The sequence below is a fragment of the Pantherophis guttatus genome, chromosome 1 (genome assembly GCF_059756535.1).
Source record: "Pantherophis guttatus breed Tessera chromosome 1, ASM5975653v1, whole genome shotgun sequence".
NCBI classification, from domain to species: domain Eukaryota; kingdom Metazoa; phylum Chordata; class Lepidosauria; order Squamata; family Colubridae; genus Pantherophis; species Pantherophis guttatus.
Window position 1 is genome coordinate 206,785,499 of NC_142063.1, and position 19,778 is coordinate 206,805,276.

Below are 19,778 nucleotides of genomic sequence, written 5' to 3' on the forward strand. Positions count from 1 at the left end.
GGCTACTGTTCCTACGATCATTAGCCTAACCCTAACTTTTGGCCACCGGGTGGGCATAGTCCCTCCGGGGAGGTGCCTGGTTTCCTCCCTTGGGTTTTTCTATATATGTTATAACTCAGGTCAAAAAATACCACAGAAGAAGGGTTTGTTGTTGTTCTCATCCTGCCCTCAAGCAGGAAAAAAGGAAATTTGTTACTAATTTCTGGACAGTTCTTTCAGCTGTTAACAATAAATAATTTGCAGAGAGGCAAAAGTAGGCTTGTGATGTTGATTTTTTTGGGGGGGGGGATTATCACCTGGCCCCGGGGTTACAGTAAAATAATGTGATGATTGTTAAATCTTCTGTAAGAATAAACAACATCAGACTTTGGATCGACATGTGGCTGCATCATCCCGATTGTTCTGAAGAGAAATTTTGTACCTTGTTCCCTCAGGATGGAGCTGGAAATAATTTCCTGTTTGATTTCTCCTGTGGCAGGGATGAGACACACTATTGCATAAGCAGCAAACTATACTCAGGGTCAAATAATGCCACGATATTTTCTGATTTTATTACTAAAAGGCATTAATTCGTGAAGACTGATAAGAGTGTCAGAGTTCTAAAAGAAATGTTAACCCTTCCTCTTTCTTGGTAATCTTAAGAAAACACCTCCCCACCCCCATGTCATTTGCAAGGAGCAGGGGGAGCACTCCTCCAAAGCAATACTGTACATTGTTAGTCTCAGAATGCAGCAGGGAGCAAATGGAGTGGATTCCCTCCAGGCCTGATCTAATCCCATTGATTGAAGTATTTCTTTTTAATAAAAAAAAATTGGCACTGAAGAGTTTGAATATGGCAAATTGAATCTGAGAATTTATTTTCCTTGACAAAGTTTAAAATAAGCCTGGTTTTTGTTTTTTTCATTACAGTAATTTGCTTAAGCATTTTTTCAAGACATGAATGTACTAGGAATGAAAGCCTTGAATTGTTATCCTGCTCATTTACGTATTTATTTTTTCCAATTCATATGCAACAAACATCAGCCGCTTGATTTGACGATGTGGTTAGGCTTTATTTTACGTAATGTGAACATTGTGTGCTTTTCATTTTGTAAATTACAAGTTGCAATTCTGATAAGAATCAGTGCCTCTTCTGCAAGCATTTAATAACATAGGAAGCTGCTGTTAACTTTACTTGTTCCCTACATGAGAATTTCTGAAAACATCATGTAGAAGTTGACAAAACCCCTCTATCTTGTTTGGCCAGGAAATTGCTGGCAGTTCATTTCTTTATAAAGCCAAACAAGTATGGAATGATTATTGATAGCTAATTAGCTACCTTTAAACTCTCTTTATTTTCTCTTCAGCAGCAAGCATGAACTCAGATTCTAAAGAGCAAGATTTGATACATGAAGAGTTCACTTACATTTCTGGAGTCCCAACACAGATTCTCAAGTGTGGCCCTTGGGAAGATCTCTGGAATGATAAAAGTGCACCCAGACTTCTATTTCTCATTATCCCTGGTAAGTTTTATATGGTGATGGTTTGATACGTACGTTCCCTTGATCAAATCGGTTCTAAAGTGACAATTCTGCAGAATAAGAAAAGGCCAGTCAAGTCATCCTTTTTTAAAAAAGGAAATAGCAGAGAAATGAGACTGGAGGATGGAAATATTTATCTTTTTCTTTCTGCCGGAATTGTTCATGATTATTGTCAGATACTGGTTTTGGAGTAGAAAAGCTTCTTTCGGTTTTGGTGATTGAATATTGTGGCCATAGGTGGACAGATATTGCCTAGATTCCTAGTTTTGTCATTGAAAAAAAGGATAAACCTATTTTCTCAAGTTTAAGCATCTCTGTATTGATGAGTGAGCTATTCAGACTAAAGAGTTACTAAGGCTTTAAAAATGGATACCATGACATTATGAAGCAAGCAGGCACAAAACATGCAGATCCGGGAACAAACATGTTGCTTCAGAAGTATTCATGCAACATATACTTGAAACAACATAAATCATTAACATATGAGCAGTTAATTAATGACCATTCAAAGTTGCAATGGATCTCCCAGAGCTACTTACAATCTCTGCATGGAGTTACAATAGTTGCAACCCCCTGCATCATGTGGTTGTATTTTGGAGGCTTGGCAGTTAGCTCATCTTTGTGGCAGTTTGCAGTGTTCCATGATCACATAACCGCAATTTGTGATATTTTTGCCAGTTTCTGGCGTTTACTTTTGCTTTCCAACAAAACCCACCCATTGGGGAAATAGATTCATTTAATGACCACCATATTCATTTAACGACAGCATCATTTGCTTAACGATTGTCATAAGTGGTTGTAACTTAAATCTGGTTATGTGATGCCTTGACTTACATCCACAAAGATTTACAACCTAATCCCAGACTCAATTATGATAGTCAAGCACGACCTATAAGTGACAGTAAAGTGAGTTCCAAATCTTCACCATATATGTCAATTTCTCCCTACTGACACTGCAAAAGACCAAAGAGAGTGAGGTAACAGTGATTAAGATCGTAGAAGGAGCAAGGTTCAGGTCCACCCTCAACCATGGAACTTCATTGGGTGACTTTGAGTCAGTCTCTCACTCAACCCAACCAACCTCACAGGGTTGCTGTTTTCGGAAAGAACAAGGAGGAAGAAACACCATGCATGCCACTTTCTGCTCCAAAATGAAAGGTAGAATAGAATTTTAAATAAATACATTCATTTATTCCCAACTACTATTTCTGATTTCTACAGAATGGTCAGCAGTATCTCTGAAAGGAACATGAAGCCTGTAGTTCAGAGATAGAATCCCAATCAAGTCCCAGGTTTAATTCTCTGGGTTCTCTCAAATAAAAGTGGGAAGCACTCCAATGGTTCAGTAGTCTAACCTGTCACAGGGCAGCTTCCAAAATTTGTATTTGAGAACATGGGAAGTGTCTATGGAGATACTCAATCAGCCAGTCATGGCTGTCCCAAAGGTGTTTTTTCAGGAGGCAACTGGACTTTCTTGTTTTTTCTTTGAAGATGTTTTGCTTTTCATCCAAGAAGCTTCTTCAGCTCTGACTGGATGGTGGGGAAAGGAAAGGTTTATATTCCTTGCAGACAGCTGGTCATTTGCATATATATATATACCCCAACGATGCCCTTGAAGTGATGTCCCAGTGCCTGGAGGCTGTGTGGATCTGGATGGGGAGGAACAGGCTCAAGCTCAACCCTTCCAAGACTGAGTGGCTGTGGCTCCCGGCATCCCGATATAGTCAGTTGACTCCATCACTGACTATTGGGGGCGAGTCTTTGGCCCCCACAGAAAGGGTTCACAATCTGGGAGTCCTCCTGGATATGCAGCTGTCCTTGGAGGAACATCTGACGGCTGTAACCAGGGGGACCTTTTGTCAGGTTCGCCTGATTCGCCAGTTGCGGCCCTTTCTTGATCGGGATTCCCTGTGCACAGTCACTCACACCTTCGTCACCTCTCGCCTTGACTATTGCAACGCTCTCTACATGGGGCTCCCCTTGAAGAGCACCCGGAGGCTCCAACTGGTCCAGAATGCAGCAGCGCGGGTAGTGACGGGAGCAGCATGGCGCTCCCATGTAACACCACTCCTGCACGAGCTGCACTGGCTCCCGGTGGTCTTCCGGGTGCGCTTCAAGGTGTTGGTCATCACCTTTAAAGCGCTCCATGGCATAGGGCCTAGCTATCTTCGAGACCACCTGCTGCTACCGACGACCTCCCATTGACCCGTGCGCTCCCACTGAGAGGGCTTCCTCAGGGTGCCATCAGCCAAACAATGTAGGCTGGTGACCCCCAGGGGGAGGGCCTTCTCCGTGGGGACACCTACTCTCTGGAATCAGTTGCCCCCAGAGATAAGGAGAATCCAAGACCTCAGTGCCTTCCGCCGTGCCCTTAAAACCCAGTTTTTCCAGCAAGCCGGGCTGGCTTAAGAAGAAATTTTTAAATGTTTTAATTGGTTTGTGATTTTTAATTTTTGGGCCAAATTTATATATATTTTAATTCTTTTTTAATATTTGTATTTCATATTCTTAATTCTGGCTGTACACCGCCCTAAGTCCTCAGGGAGAAGGGTGGTATATAAATTGGAAATATAATAAAAATAAATAAATAAATTATATATATATATATATATATATATATATATATATATATATATATATATATATATATATATATATATATATATATATATATAATATGAAACATAAAAAATTCAATGTCTACATAAACTCTGTTGTCTGGGTACAGTTAATTTTGATAAATAATAGTAATAATATTCATAACAATAATAATCACATACCGGTAGTAATAATAGCATTTGCTTATCCATTTTAGTGAACCTTCCTTATGTAATTAATCAGTCTCTTATACTTTGAGATTTCTTTCTGTTTCTGCTAGTTAGCCATTGATGAAACAGATCCATGTTAAAAAATATTCAGTTTCTTCCTTTTCCTTAATTTTGAGTGTTAATCTATCCATTTCTGCACATTCTAATTTTTTTTATTACGTTCTCATCTGTAGGGAGATCTCCATTTATCCATTGTTGTGCAAACACAATTCTAGCTGCTGTTAACACGTGTAAAATTAAATATGTATTCCCTTTATTATATTTTTCTGGTAGGATACCCAACAAAAATATTTCTGGTTTCAAATCTATATGTTGCTTTATCATTTTTTCTAACCATGTGTGTATTTTTGTCCAATATTCATTTGCATTCTTTTAGAGAGTCCTTGAGGCCACTTGGAGGTTTGTCTGTGTCCTCAGGGTCACCTGAGTAATGCAAATGTTTGTGAAGCCTTCTTGGCTGCAGGATATTTTCTGTCCTGGGTCCCTTCATTGTTGAAGACAGGCACAGGCTGTTGGGAATGAATCTGTGTTGTCTGCATCTCAAACTGAAGCACAGATGGTTCCTCTAGTTTGCAGTTTTTCTGGAAATCCATTCATACTCCCACACCATTCGAAGGGTGTTCCTCCCAAAGTCGATAGTTCAATTTTCCATTCCCCACCATCCAGTCAGAGCTGAAGAAGCTTCTTGGATGAGAAGTGAAATGTCTTTTTTTTTTTTAATTTGATTTATATGCCTCCCTTCCCCGGAGACTCAGGGCGGCTGACAATGCATTAAGCAATAGCCTTCATACTTTTGTATATTTTATACAAATCAGTTTATTGCCCCCACAAACTGGGTCCTCATTTAACCTACCTTAGAAAGGATGGAAGGCTGAGTCAACCTTGAGCCTGGTGAGATTTGAATTTACAGTAATTGCAGACAGCTGGTGTTAATCACAATGCTTTTAGTCTGCAGAGCCACCAGGCCATCAGTCTTCAAAGAAAAACAAAAAAAATCCAGTTGCCTCCTGAAAAAGCACCTTTGGGAGAACTTGGAAGATTTGTGAGAAATCATGTGAAATTATCAAATGAATGAAAATGATGTCTGTTGCCAAAGAATATCTGATACTTTATTAAGTCTCTTAGGCTGTTGTTCTAGGATACGAAACCATTCAACAAAGCATGCATAAAAGAAAAATTATCCAGATATATTGTAATGATGTACACTGCATGAACAAATTGTAGCCACATTCTACATGGCATCCTTCTTTCCCTAATTTCTGTGTGTTATAATAGTAAGACATGGCTGCAATATGTGCCAAACTAAAATGTCATTTTGGAAATTGAGTCTGAAACAATATCAGCTGGAGAAACTGTTAGTCCTAGAAAGAGTTGTACAATCTTTGAACAACCACATTTGCACTTGGGAGTTTTTGGTGCTCTATCTGACATTTCAAAGGAAAGGCGTTTGGTCCTTTCTCCTATATAAGTATATTCATCGGCTTTATTTGAATGTGATGAGAAGAAGACTAGCATTTCCTAAGCTTGCATATTCTCATGTTTTCCTTTAGCACAACAGCAAGGAGTTCTAAAGCTCTCTTTTGCACTTTGGTTTGCACTTAAATGAAATTTGAAGCATTTGATCTTAAAAATGATGGAAGTAGAGTTTGATGACGTTACCAAGTTTGGTAATGAAATGTCTGCAAGAAAACAACCAGGCTCAGAGAGCATCAGTTCAATACTGAGCTACAAGAATTCTCTTCTCTCATATCACAGTATCATTTTATAGTAAATGACTTGTGAAGAAATAAAAAATACAGTGAGGTGGCTAAAAGCCAGAGATGTTCTTAAAGCTTTTGCAATACTAATTTGCCTCATTTTGTTTGAACATTTCAGTGGAGTCTCTCTTAATGTTGGGATCAGATATATTTGTTCAAAGCAGTTCTTGCTCAACAGGTAATGTAGCCTATTCTACATTATGTCTGACTGTTAGGAACTGCTGAATAGGCATTTATTTATTACTAAATAAAACAATTGTGCTTTCTGACCACAATGTAGAAACAAATGTGCCAGAAGATGGTGCTGTTTTAAAGATAAGTACAGTTTTTTTACAGGTTTTTTTGGTATGGAGAACTTGATTTTCCAATAAAGTTGGGGGTTCCAAATAGCTGGTCTCACTGCATTCTTCCAGATATTTAAGTTGCCATGTATATGATATACTCCTTCACAGTCAAATAACATTTGATGTGTCTGAAGCTAGTTTCTGGGTCATTGGTTGTTTCCCATGATTAGATTTTTCCCAACAAGTAATCCCAGTGACAAAAGACTGAAGACTGCCACTTCCAAAATTGATTTAGCCGTCTGTTCTTCAAACCATTGCATATGGATGTGGAATTATTTCATTACCCCGAACAATACACAATGCCAAAACAATAATGAGAAAAGTTCAGAAGTCTCTCTACCTATTCTACATTAAGTCAAACTGTTAGAACATTGGCACCGAACTAATTAAAGGATCTGTATAATGATTTTCTCAGAGTTCAGTGGAGTAGGTGGAACAAGAATGTAAGGTACTGAGTGCTCTTTTTGACAGCATTTTTATTGTCTTCATTAAAAATTGTATTCACATTTGTGGCTCTTATTTCTACCCTTTAAAGGTATTTTTCAGTGTCAGTAGCTATTGTAATAGGTGATCTATATGATTAACTTTTATAATTGCTTTTTTCCTCCTCCTCTCTATTCCTTATTTTGTCTGTGATCTTTTCTATTTCCTTTCTAAAGAAAAAAATTCAGGTAGTGACACAGTTTATCAGAAGATAGAAATCTTCCCTGTCAGGGAAAAAAAAAGATTAATCACAGATATTAAAATCTACACTGAAGAATTGACTACAAAGCTTAACAAAAGTTGATTTCTTCCCAAGTCATTGATTATAAAATGATACTGTGCTGCTCATAGGAATGAGACAAATATTCTGTACCCCCCAGTGGAATGAATGGGGAAGAATGAAAATCTGTGAAGGAGTTAAAGCATAAAATCTTTGTTTTACCTTTGGTGGCTCTTCCAAACAATATCAGTTTTTTAAAAAGACAAGATTGTAAAACATGTTACTCAAAGAGCATTTACTTAACTCAGTTCTTTTAAATAAATTCTTCCCTTTCAAGTTACAGAAAATGCATGCATATTATGTGAATTTAAAAAACAATACCTTTTAAAACACATTTTGATTAATAGTTTTAGGGTGACAAACTCCCCCAAAATAAGTAAACTGCTCTCATTTGGGAGAAACAGGAACTAAACATTTCAGGAACTTGAAAAATGTGAATAATACACTATATTTGAAGACTACATTGCTGGAGAGGTCATACGTTTCTATAGTAAAGCAAATGCAATGGAGGAATTAAGTTCTACTTTTTTCCCCCCTGAAAACTCATTCATGTGGGGTAAATCTTTGGTAAGGTGAAAGTTGCCTGCTGAGTTGCAAAATTATTTTTTAGACAAAGAATGAGAAATCCCATACAATCTATTTTCATTCCATGTTCAAGTATGATATATAAATGGACCATACAGTGAAAAATATTTGATAAATATAATTTGCACAAGATACAAGATAGATTACTTAATATTTCAGTCTTTTCAATGAATTGTGTTTTATTTGTGGCCTATACTTTTACTATACTTTTGTCTTTTTTAGGTAATCCAGGATTACCTGGCTTTTACCGGACATTCATTGAGGCTTTATATTTTAACCTGAATCAGCAGTATCCTGTATGGATCGTAAGCCATGGTGGACACTGTAAAATTCCTCATGAAATCAAAAGAAAGGAAGGTAGTTTTAACATCTTTCTTCTATTAGATTATTTATCATTGATGAATGCTTAGCCTATATAAATCAGCTGACAGCATCTTTTGTACTAAATTGTATGAAAATGGTGCCATGGATTTTACTGATGCTTTCATTTATATGTCTAGTTTTTTATATGTCTAGACTAGTTTTTTATATTTATTTAGGTGCTTATAAGGCTATTCCATTCAAACTCTCTGAGGCTAGGCAGTGTACAAAAGACACCCCAATTTTAAAAAATATAAAACATACTAAACCTTAAATATTGAACACTGAAAATGCCAACAACCTACCCAGGGGTACTCGCGTCAACCTAGTCACAAACCTTAGTGGGAGATCCAGGTGTTAACCATTTTCCTAACAGGGGTACATCTGGGGAAAGATCATTCCAAAGGGCAGCCAATAATAAGAAACTTAAAGATTAGGAAATATCTTCCAAGACACTTAAAAAGATGAATAGTGTTCCAAAACCTCAAATTATCATTATAGAATTGGCTTATCTTGGATCAACCTCTGGGATATAAAGCATTTTTAAGGACAAAAAAAAAGTAAACAAAGGCTTGACCTGAAAGCAGCTGTTGTGCCTGTCTTATACAAAATATTTGCTACTTGAATATGTCCACAGGTAGGTGGTTATTTATTTTGGAGCAGAAGATCCTGGAACAATAAGTATTGCTTCCTTTGGTTATCACCATAAGCAGCATGATTAAACTGTATAATTAAATGCCATCTCATAGCTAGAGGTCCTGCATGTAAAAGGCAGAGTTTTTTTTCTTGCCAATTGGTATGTACTTGAATGGAAGAATGTCAGAATAACCCAAAATTACAGGCTGTCCCCGCCCCCCAAAATTTCTCTACTGATTTTCAGCCTGCTTTCCAATTATTTTAGAAGGGGTTAGTGGTTTCTCAGGAATTAGTTTTCTGAACTAGAAGCACTTCTAGACCTAGTCAAGTCCTATTTCCTTCACACACCATGCCCTGAACACTTTGGAACCACCTCCAGTTTGGAGAATTAATTTCCAGAAAATCACTTGTCCATCCCAGGAACAGCCGGAATGACATGGCCTGAGAAAGAACAGAGCATTCTAGAATTTTCAGGAAAATTCCACTGTGACCGATTGTTTTTATTCTGTGTATCACAACACTTTAGTCTTGATGAATTTAAATTCATGCTCTATATTTTACACAGTGGGGATATACACACACAAACACACACATTGGTGTACCAAAAATCAGGCTCCATAGACAGTTTATTATATAAATCACATTAAATGTTCAAATTAATTGTCATTTTCTACCAAAAATTTCATTACTCATTTGATGGATGACCTTTGAACATTCCTAAGTATATGGTAAATAAGACTATTGGAAAACATATTAACATACAGATGGGTTTGCTGATCACGTACCTGGCTCCCTGCCACGTGGCAGCAGCCCTGCCCGAGCTACTCAACGTCATTGCCGCGGTGGCGGTTGACACCCCCAGACTTATGGTCATGGGGGATTTCAACCTGCCGTCCGTGGGTGAGACGTCTGAGGTGGCTCAGGAGTTCATGGCTTCCATGACAGCTATGGACCTGACTGAGTTAATTCATGGCCCTACCCACACGGGGGGAAACACGCTGGATCTGGTTTTTGTCTCTGGACAGTGGTTGAGTGATCTTGAGATAGGGGATATAGTCATCGAGCCCTTGTCATGGTTGGATCACTCTCTCCTTTGTCTTGACCTTCGAACTGCTACACCCCGCCGCAGGGAGGCGGAGTGGTAAGATGGTTCCGCCCCAGGCGCCTGATGGAGCCTGATAGGTTCCAGATGGAGCTTGGGCCATTCCCTGAGGCTCTGGCACACGCCTCGACCGGAGACCTAGTGGCTGCCTGGGATAAGGCGGCTGCTGGGGCTCTGGATCAGGTCGTGCCTTTGCGGCCTCTGACCCGGCGCCGATCTCACCTGGCTCCTTGGTTCACTGAGAACCTAAGGGAGATGAAGTGCCGGAAAAGACGCCTAGAGAGTAGTTGGAGGGCCAGTCTTTCTGAATCCGACCGGACACTAGTAAGATCTTATATTAAGAATTACCTAGTGGCAATAAAAGCAGCAAAACGTGTTTATTTTGCTGCTCTTGTTGCATCATCAGATAACTGCCCGGCTGCCCTGTTGAGGGTGACCCGCTCCCTGCTCCACCAGGAAGCGCGGGAGGACCCCTTGGAGGCTAGAGCCGAGGACTTTGTTCAGTATCTGCATGACAAAATCACTCAGATTCGGGAAGACCTGGACTCTGACTGGGTAGTTCCAGGGGGGATGACTAAGGCTGGTCTTCAGAAGGTTATCTGGGATGAGTTTGATCCTGTGACTCCTGATGATGTGGACAGGATTCTGCGTAGACTGAATGCGACCGCATGTTTGTTGGACCCATGTCCCTCCTGGTTAGTGCTGGCTTCCCAGGAGGTTATGCAAGGCTGGCTCCAGGGGATTATAAATGCTTCATTGGGTGAGGGTGACTTCCCCGCCACCTTGAAAGAGGCGGTAGTGAGGCCTCTCCTCAAGAAGCCTTCCCTGGACCCAGCAGTGTTGTCTAATTATCGTCCGGTCTCCAACCTTCGCTTTGTGGCGAAGGTTGTCGAGAGTGTGGTTGCACGACAGTTCCCCCAGTACCTGGATGAAACGGCATATCTGGATCCGTTCCAGTCGGGCTTCAGGCCTGAGTATAGCACAGAAACGGCATTGGTCGTGTTGGTTGATGATCTCTGGAGGGCTCTGGACAGGGGTTGTTCCTCTGTCCTGGTCCTATTAGATCTCTCAGCGGCTTTTGATACCATTGACCATGGTATCATGCTGCACCAGTTGGAAGAGTTAGGGGTGGGGGGCACTGTGTTGCGGTGATTCTCCTCCTTTCTCTCCAACTGGTTGCAGCCTATGTTGGCAGGGGGGCAGAGGTCGACCCTGAGGCCCCTCATATGTGGGGTGCCACAAGGGTTGGTCCTCTCGCCCCTTTTGTTCAACATTTATGTAAAACCACTGGGCGAGATCATCGGTGGTTTCGGGGTGAAATACCACCAGTACGCTGACGACACTCAGCTGTACATTTCTACCCCGGACGACCCCAACGATGCCTTTGAAATGATGTCCTGATGCCTGGAGGCCGTGCGGATCTGGATGGGGAGAAACAGGCTCAGACTCAACCAATCCAAGACCGAGTGGCTGTGGTTTCTGACGTGCCGATATAGTCAGTTGATGCCATCACTGACTATTGGGGGCGAGTTGTTGGCCCCCACAGAGAGGGCTCGCAACTTGGGTGTCCTCCTGGATTCACGGCTGTCTTTAGAAGAGCATTTGACAGCCATGACCGGGAGGATTTTCTATCAGGTTCGCCTGATTTGCCAGTTGCGTCCCTTTCTGGATCGGGACTCCTTACACACAGTCACTCATGCCCTCGTCACTTCCCGCCTGGACTATTGTAATGCTCTCTACATGGGGCTCCCCTTGAGGGGCACTCGGAGGCTCCAACTGGTGCAGAGTGCGGCCGCGCGGGTGGTGATGGGAGCGACATGGCACTCCCATGTAACACCTCTCCTGCGCGAGCTGCACTGGCTCCCAGTGGTCTTCCGGGTCCGCTTCAAGGTTTTGGTCACCACCTTTAGAGCGCTCCATGGCTCGGGACTTGGTTACTTACAAGACCGCCTGCTACCACAAACAGCCTCCCACCGGCCGGTACACTCTCATAGAGGGGGGCTCCTCTGGGTGCCATCGGCCAAACAGTGTCGACTGGCGGCCCCTAGGGGGAAGACCTTCTCTGTGGGGGCACCTACTATCTGGAACGAGCTCCCCCCGGAGAGACGAAGGATCCCGGATCTACGCACTTTCCGTTGCGCTCTCAAGTCCTTTTTATTCCACCAAACTGGCCTGGCCTAATTTTTCCTCTTTTTCCTTTGTTCTTTTTATAATATATGTTTTAATCTGTTTTTAAATTATTGGGATGTTTTAAATTTGTCTTGGGCCAAATTGTTTAATTCGGTTTTATTCTGCTTTTAAATTTTGTATTTATGTGTTTTACTTTGTGGCTGTTCACCACCCTGAGTCCTTCGGGAGTAGGGCGGTATATAAATCTAATAAAACAAACAAACAAACAAACAAACAAACAAACATATCATATTGTGATTAGCCTGTAGAGGCTGACTTTTGGTGCATTCTGTGTGTATGCGTTAAGTGTCTGTGTTTGTCCTATTATACTAACACACCCTTTGGTAAAAGGTTAGTGCTTATGACATTGCAGCTCATTTTATTTTGGTGTCGAGTTTTAAAAACATCTGCACAATGTAACTAGATATTTTTGCTACTGAAGTTGCAGAGTGCCTTATTGTTAAAGATTTACCTTGTATCATTTTTAAAAATGCACAAAGGAATTATGTAGGGCAGTGTTGGCGAACCTTTTCGGCACCGAGTGCTGAAACGGGAGTGCGCGGGAGCGCTGGAAACCATAAGAGCAGTTCCCCGGTGCGCATGCGCAGGGGTGCCAGAAACCGTAAGAGCAGCTCCCTGGCGGGCATGCGTGCACCAGGAAGCTGAGCTTCCGTTTTCCGGCATGCGCATGCGTACCGGTCACCTGGTCGTCTGATTTCTGGCACTCGTGTGTGCGAAGATCAGCTGCGCACCGGAAAGTGGAAGCTCAGCTTCCTGGCGTGCGCATGCCTGCCAGGGAGCTACTCGTCCAGTTTCCAGCACTCCCGCCCATGTGAAGACTAGCTGGTAGCACACATGTGCGCACTGGAACCTGGAAGAGCAGCGGGCAATGGTTGACATGCCCAGAGAGTGCCATAGGTTTGCCGTCACAGCTGTAGGGCAACATGATTTTTATGTATATTTCTGGATTGATACTTGTAGTATATTTGAAGTATATATGACTATTTAGCCAGGGAGTTGAAATTTAACACAGTGAGATTGCCTGCTCATGTTTAGTGGGATTGTTTGGGACTACATTTAGTAGCAATGAGGTTATCTCAATTTGTAATTGACTTGGTATACTCAGTAGGGCAGTGTCTAGGGCCTCTTTCTATAAAATCAAGATTAACAATAGTCACTTCCGTGTGTGATAATGACTTAGTGGTTTGCCTTTGTCAACCCTTTAAAGCAGGGGTCCCCAACCTCTGGGCCTTAGACCAGTATCGGTCCATGTTAGGAAACGGGCTGTGCAAGCGACAGGCAAGTGAATGAAGCTTCATCTATGCAGGCGTGGGATCTAGGTTGTGCGCACCCCACCCCACCCCACCCATCTTGTGACAAGTTTTCCACAAAACTGATCCCTGGTGACAGAAACCACTGCTATAAAATAAACCTAAGAAACCAATGCCATACATGTCAGGGCTATTTTTATTGTAATGGTTATAGTAATAGAATCTTGGGAGTCTGAATGTGCTCCCCCCTCCTTCCCTTTATTTCTGTGGAAACTAGGAAAAGAGCCAATCACTTGTTTTCTCAAACATTTCTTGGAATGGATTGAAGCCCAACTTGTCTGTGGCTCTTTGTCCTATTCTTCAGGGCTATTCCTCTACCCTCTATAGTTCTAGAGAATATTCTATTGTTACAATTTCTCCCAAAGTTTGATGTCTATACTACTGAGCCGAGACAGCTTCCTGGTTAAATAGGGATCTATCAATGAGCAAAATGATGACTTCAGCAAAAAAATAAATAAAAAATGGCTTATATCCTACATGACAGTGCATGATTATGGCTATGTTGGCCACAGAGAAATCTGCTCTTTCCTGCAGTTTCAACTCTAGTAACTGTCCAATTCAGTTTTCTCATGTAGTTAATAACATCAGATGTAAATGGGAATATGGTAGAAACTTTGGAAGTGAACAAAAACATCTTTAGTGGATGCTTCTGAGATGAAGTATATTCACTCTGAAGTTAAGCACATTACCGCAGTTCCAACAAAAATGTCCAGTGTGTTATGTTATGTAGTTTTATGGATCAGTTTTATTTAATGTGAAATAATGGTTTTTGTACTTTTCTTCAGTATCTATAAATAATATCTAGAAATTTTAATAGACAAATGTTTAAATAATATTTGTAACAAATAACAAAGCATTTGGCACTTCCAATTATAGAACAGGAACAATTATATTTAACTTTTTATTATCACTAACTTCTCATTTGGATTCTAAGCCTTATGCAACATTCTTCCTCCTGTACTTCTATAGCTGAAAGTGAAATCTGAGATAGCATGGTATTTTGTTTAAATTGCTGCTAATCATTGTGGTCAAATGTCAGATTCTAAAGCAAACAATAACAATTTGGCACTGCAAGGGAAAAAAGTATTTCTCAGCTTTTAGATTGATGGTAGAACTTGAGAATTAGCATTTGCTGGCAAGTCCGTTGTTGATTGATAGCTTGAAGTTATCCGAGCTTAGATTTTACATTGAACTTTTAGTGCAGTTGCCAGAAAACTTAGAGCATGATCGTTTATCAAATTGATCTCCAGTACAGAGCCAGGAGGGGGGGAAACCCTTTGGTAGATGAATATTAGAAATTATAAATTATTTGGGTTTCTTAAAAAATCAAGTTGTAATCAAATTGATTTATTATTAGTTACTTTAGTTTGATTTTTCAAAATTAAAATTATGAGCAGCACAATGTAAGGCCCCCTAGGAGATGCAGTATCTGTAACTGAGTGATAATTTTCTATTAAGGTCGAGTAAATATCATAAAAGAGCTTTCTTCAAAGAAAGTTTCAAAAACTCTTCCATCAGGCAAGGGATTACTAGAACATAAAGAAAAGCAGGATAATAGAAAAGCAAGGGAGTTAATAAAAAGAGGGCAGCTCCTTCAGACATGAAATTGACATCAAATTCAGCCCCACAATCTAATCAGTCTAACTTAGGCTATAAGACCTATCTTTTGTATACCCTGTCTTGAAGAGGGAGGGAGGGAGGGAGAGAGGGAGGGAGGGAGAGAGAGAGAAAAAAAAGATAGATAAAAAGATAGATTGTAGGTAGATTGATAGGAAGATGAATGGATAGATAGATGTGTACCCTGCTCTATTAGCAGCAATATCTGGCTGGTTGGCTGGCTGGTTGGGGCCTTGCTCCTGGAATTGGGACAGCAAAAGGCCCCGGAGGAGATTTCTAGGAAATCTAGTCTCCTGCGAACGAAGTTAAATTGCAGTGGTGGGAATTAGGATGACAGATTTGAGCAGCTCAGAAGAAAGGACCTAGAGGGAGCAAAAAGAATGAGGAAAAGAGGCTGAACTCCATTGAAAAGAGAGAGAGATTTCCACCCCAAGGAAGAGCCATGGTGATATCTCAATCTGGAGATTGTATCCTGGCTGTCACAAGAGGTGGACTCGATAGGCATTTTACTGGGGCTGGGGACTAAGGACATATTTATGAGTCAACAGGATTGGTGAGGGGTCATTTGGCCAAAAAGGACCAAAAGCAACATTTGTCTATGGAGATTCTCAGTCATCCAGGTCATAGTTATCTCAAGGGTGCTTTTTCAAAAGGCAACTAGACTTTGTTTTTTCCTTGAGGAAGACATTTCGCTTCTCGTCCAAGAAGCTTCTTCAGTTCTGACTGAAATTTCAATCAGCTTCCTCAAGGAAAAAACGAAGTCCAGTAACCTTTTGAAAAAGCATCTTGGAGATAATTTGAGCAACATTGTTTGTCATAAGTTTTAATGTTTTATATTGTTGTGTTGCTTAATTTGATTCGTATCTTAACGGCCATTATTTTTAATTAAAGCCAGTAATTCCCTCCAGGGTATGTGTGTGTGCCTGAGCCAGGTTGAGCTGGTCACCTGGGAAAGGTTTAGAAGGGCCCAATTGCCAGTGGCCCTTTTGGGAAAGGTGGTACAGATAAATTTGCTAGTGCTAATTTTTTGGTCAATTCCTATTGCAAAAGATAATGTCATTTTATACTGATATATTGATATATATATGGAATGTTAGCAATTAGTACAGTAACAGTTAACTATAAATTTGAGATCTCTTTATATTTATCTAGCTACCGTGTTTCTCCAAAAAGATATCCCACCTTGAAAAGAAGCCCTATCACGTTTTTGTGCGCATGCAATCAAATTAAGCCCCACCCACAAAATTAAGCCATGCCCACCACAGGATGCAGGGGATGGTGCTAGGCACACAGGTAAAAAATAAGCTAGGGTGGGGATGGGGGGGCTGGAGCTGCCCTACTTAACAGGCCTCGCACACCCCGACACCTGCCTCGCCTTCTGCGGCCTCTTCTTCTGCGGCTGCTTGCGGCCACTCGCACAAATCGCCCTGGCGCTCCTCAGATGCCTGCTAGAAGGCATCTGCAGCCAATAACAGAGGCCAGGGCGATGCGTATAAGTGGCAGCCAGCGGCCACAGAAGAAGTGGGCCAGCAGCAGGCTCCTGCTGGGTGGGGCTGTCGGTGCCACCGCCGCAAAATGAGTCAATAATTAGAACCCTCCAAAAAGAAGGCCTAGCCGTTTTTTCGGGGGTCAAAAGAAAATAAGACCCGGCCTTTTTGGAGAAACATGGTACCTACCTTTAAAACTGTAATATACTGAAGGGTTTAACATGGCATTCTGCTTAAGAACGATCTATACATGCTGAATAAACATTAGCAGAATCATTAAATGTTGCTTTTTCCTCTGCACTGCCCAGTATTGACACTTTGACTCATTACATTTTCCTAAGGGTTAGTTTGCTTGACTGCAGAGGCTACTTATGAACAGCTCCTTTTATAACCTCATAAACACCGACTACTTATTTATATCCCGTAGTTTTGTCCATTACAACTTGCATATTATTATTTTTGTTTGTGTCTCTGTTTTATATGGTTAAAGAGCTAGAGGATGCTAATGGCATATTTGGATCTAAAATGTCAAGCTTAAAAAACAAGGAGAGGGGTAATATTAAAATGCCTCCTTGGATTTCATTGTAATCAAAGCACAGCGATCCTTGTTCCTTTCTTAAAATAAGCAACTGAAGCTTGCCCACAGTGCATTTATTTTTGCAAGATTATAAGGTTTCCCTTAACGTATCTCTTTAAAAAAAAATTGGAACAGCTTTTATTTAATTTGGTTTGAGAGTTTCAGTTACATTTTGTTTGAGTGGTGTAGTAGTGAAGTAATTTACTTTCTTACTCTTAAGCTTGAAAACATAGAATTGGAAAGTTTATTTAAATGGCATGTTAGTGCTTCCTCTCAGAGGCTTTTAAAAAGAGTGCTGGCTTTCAAAACAGAAGCTACTGATCATATGCGGCTGTCAATAAGATCATGTTCAACTAGAGATTAAACAATTGATCTTTTATTGAATTATATACACTGTATATATATATATATATATATATATATTGGTTTAAACATAATATACTGGGTTTATCATATCATGTGGAAATTGCATTAGAATCTTTAAAATTAGTTACATTAACACTTTACATGCCATTCGTAGCCTCACATTTAAAATGTTGGCTGAACCTCAACATTGTTGTTACAAGCCACCTTGAACACATTTCCTAATGAAAAGGCAAGACAAAACTATGGTAAGCAGTAACTAATGTGGGAAGTCATGGATGATGATGATGATGATGATTTTTAAAAAGATTTTTAAAATTGAAAATGATCAAACGCTAGACTTTGATGCTTGCATACCTACCTAGTCAATTATTTGAAGAATGTGGAATGAATGTGTTACTCTAAAGCAGTCTTCTGTAGGTTGGCATCTACCAAAGGTTTTTTTATTATAACTCAAATAACTCAAGTTATTTATTATAATTCAAATTATTATAACTCAAATTATTACTCGGTTGGGAAAGCCTGTGCATCTTCTACAATTCATGTAACCAATGGGATTCTGTCTATACCTGAACTGTATGTGAGTATCTAAAATAGAGTTTTTACTTTCTTTTCTGGATACAGAATACAAGGATAATGTTGATATACAATATTGTCTTTATTGGTTATATGTTTAAATATGGAATGAGGAATTATAATCTGCAATTTTGAATATTTCAAATTTATTACATAGAAATGAATTTAATTTTTCAGAGAGCTTTTGTATTGGATACCTCAAAAATGTTGAACCTTGACTGACTAGGATCCAGATAACTGCTTCATTCAGTTTTTCTCTGAACATGCATCCAAAAATGATGGTTAGACAACTGGGTGATAGTCATCTAATTCTTATCTGGGTCCAAGCAGGGACTCTTAAGGAGAAAGTATGTCAGCTTCCTTCAAGGCTATTGAAAATATTTCCTTCTTTAAAGAAATACTAACAATCTAGTGGATGCAGAGAACTGTGCCAGTTGCTCAAAGTGGCTGGGACGTTTTAGAAAATACCCTATCCAATTACTCATACGTCATAGGCCAAAATGAATCCTAGATAATAATTGTCCTGAGCATTGCTTGAGATTCTGCCCAAGTGGGGTTACGACTCAAGCAAACTTGAGCAACTTTACCAGTCAAATGCTGAGGTAAATATCACTGTGGCTTGGGAAAGTTCTTATACTGGGCTACTTCCCAAAAGGGATTAATCATGATCATGATTATGATCTGATTATGCTCTGGACAATAATTCCCCCCCCCCCACACACACACACACATTGCAGTAGGAGAGAAGTAATAAGTAGTTTAGCTAAAGAGGTTTGTTTCTTCCATTAAGATACCATTGTAATTTAGCATGTTGTAAATGCAGTGGCTGATCAGCTACACTTGAAAGCCTATAAATTCCCTATCCCTGTCCAATATTCTTAATGTGCAGCTATTAAATTGTTTGGAGGATAGGATAAAATCATATTTAGCCTTAATTCAGCTCAACTATCATGCATGTGTCCATAAAATATAACTATTGAGTGGAAAGTTGTGTCCTTGAGGATACGGGAGAGCCATTTGAAAGAGTATGAACACTGAAAATGTGCATTTGTTTTCGCTTTTTCTTTGGACTTTTGTGTAATATCCAAGATCCAAGACATGGAAAGCAACCATGCATTCAGCTTGTCCCAAAGATGCTTTTTCAAAAGTCAAATAGACTTGTTTTTCCTTGAAGATCTTTCTCTTCTCATCCAAGAAGCATCTTCAGTTCTGACAACCATGGGCTGGATGACTGAGAATCTCCATAGACAACTAATAAGTTTGTGTCGGTCTTAAGGAGTAAATGAGATAGGAATCACAACCAGATAAACTGATTTTCACTTTTTTTGTAAAGTTACATTAACAGAATCTTACAAGCCTAAAAGTACAGTCCTCTCTTCCCCTCCCATCTCCTTTACAACCTGAGAATGTAGGAAGAGTCTCTTCTGAGCCTCTTGCTCCGCCCATTATCCAACTGCTGGCTATTTTGGCTCTTATCTGATTGTTCCTTCTTTGCCTTGTCTCCCCAAATCTTTCCCACATATCCTTACAGGTTAGGAGGACTGCTTAGATAGAATACTGCCCTATTTATAACTGGAATGCTCCCCCATTTAGCAGTTCTCTCTCCCATTTTGTTTTACTGACTGTTGAGTTGGTGACCTCTCAAATACCAGTTTTTCAGGATTTGATTGCAACCTCATGATTATTATTGCACCTGATTTGGCTCTGACAAAAGCAACAATAACAAATAAACACAGGTGAAAGAAGCAGTGGGTGTGTTAATG

At 40.2% G+C, this 19,778-nt stretch overlaps 1 protein-coding gene across 2 annotated transcripts in view; it reads left to right on the forward strand.

Moving 5' to 3' along the window:
- LDAH (lipid droplet associated hydrolase) overlaps positions 1-19,778 on the forward strand; it is a 93,401-nt gene that overhangs the window by 915 nt on the left and 72,708 nt on the right. The window contains exons 2-3 of one of the 2 annotated variants that reach the window (XM_034432188.3): positions 1,347-1,502; positions 8,020-8,154. In XM_034432188.3, coding sequence (XP_034288079.2) covers positions 1,347-1,502; positions 8,020-8,154 — 291 coding nt within the window. The remainder of the gene's footprint in view (positions 1-1,346; positions 1,503-8,019; positions 8,155-19,778) is intronic. The other variant, XM_034432189.3, reaches the window with a different exon arrangement.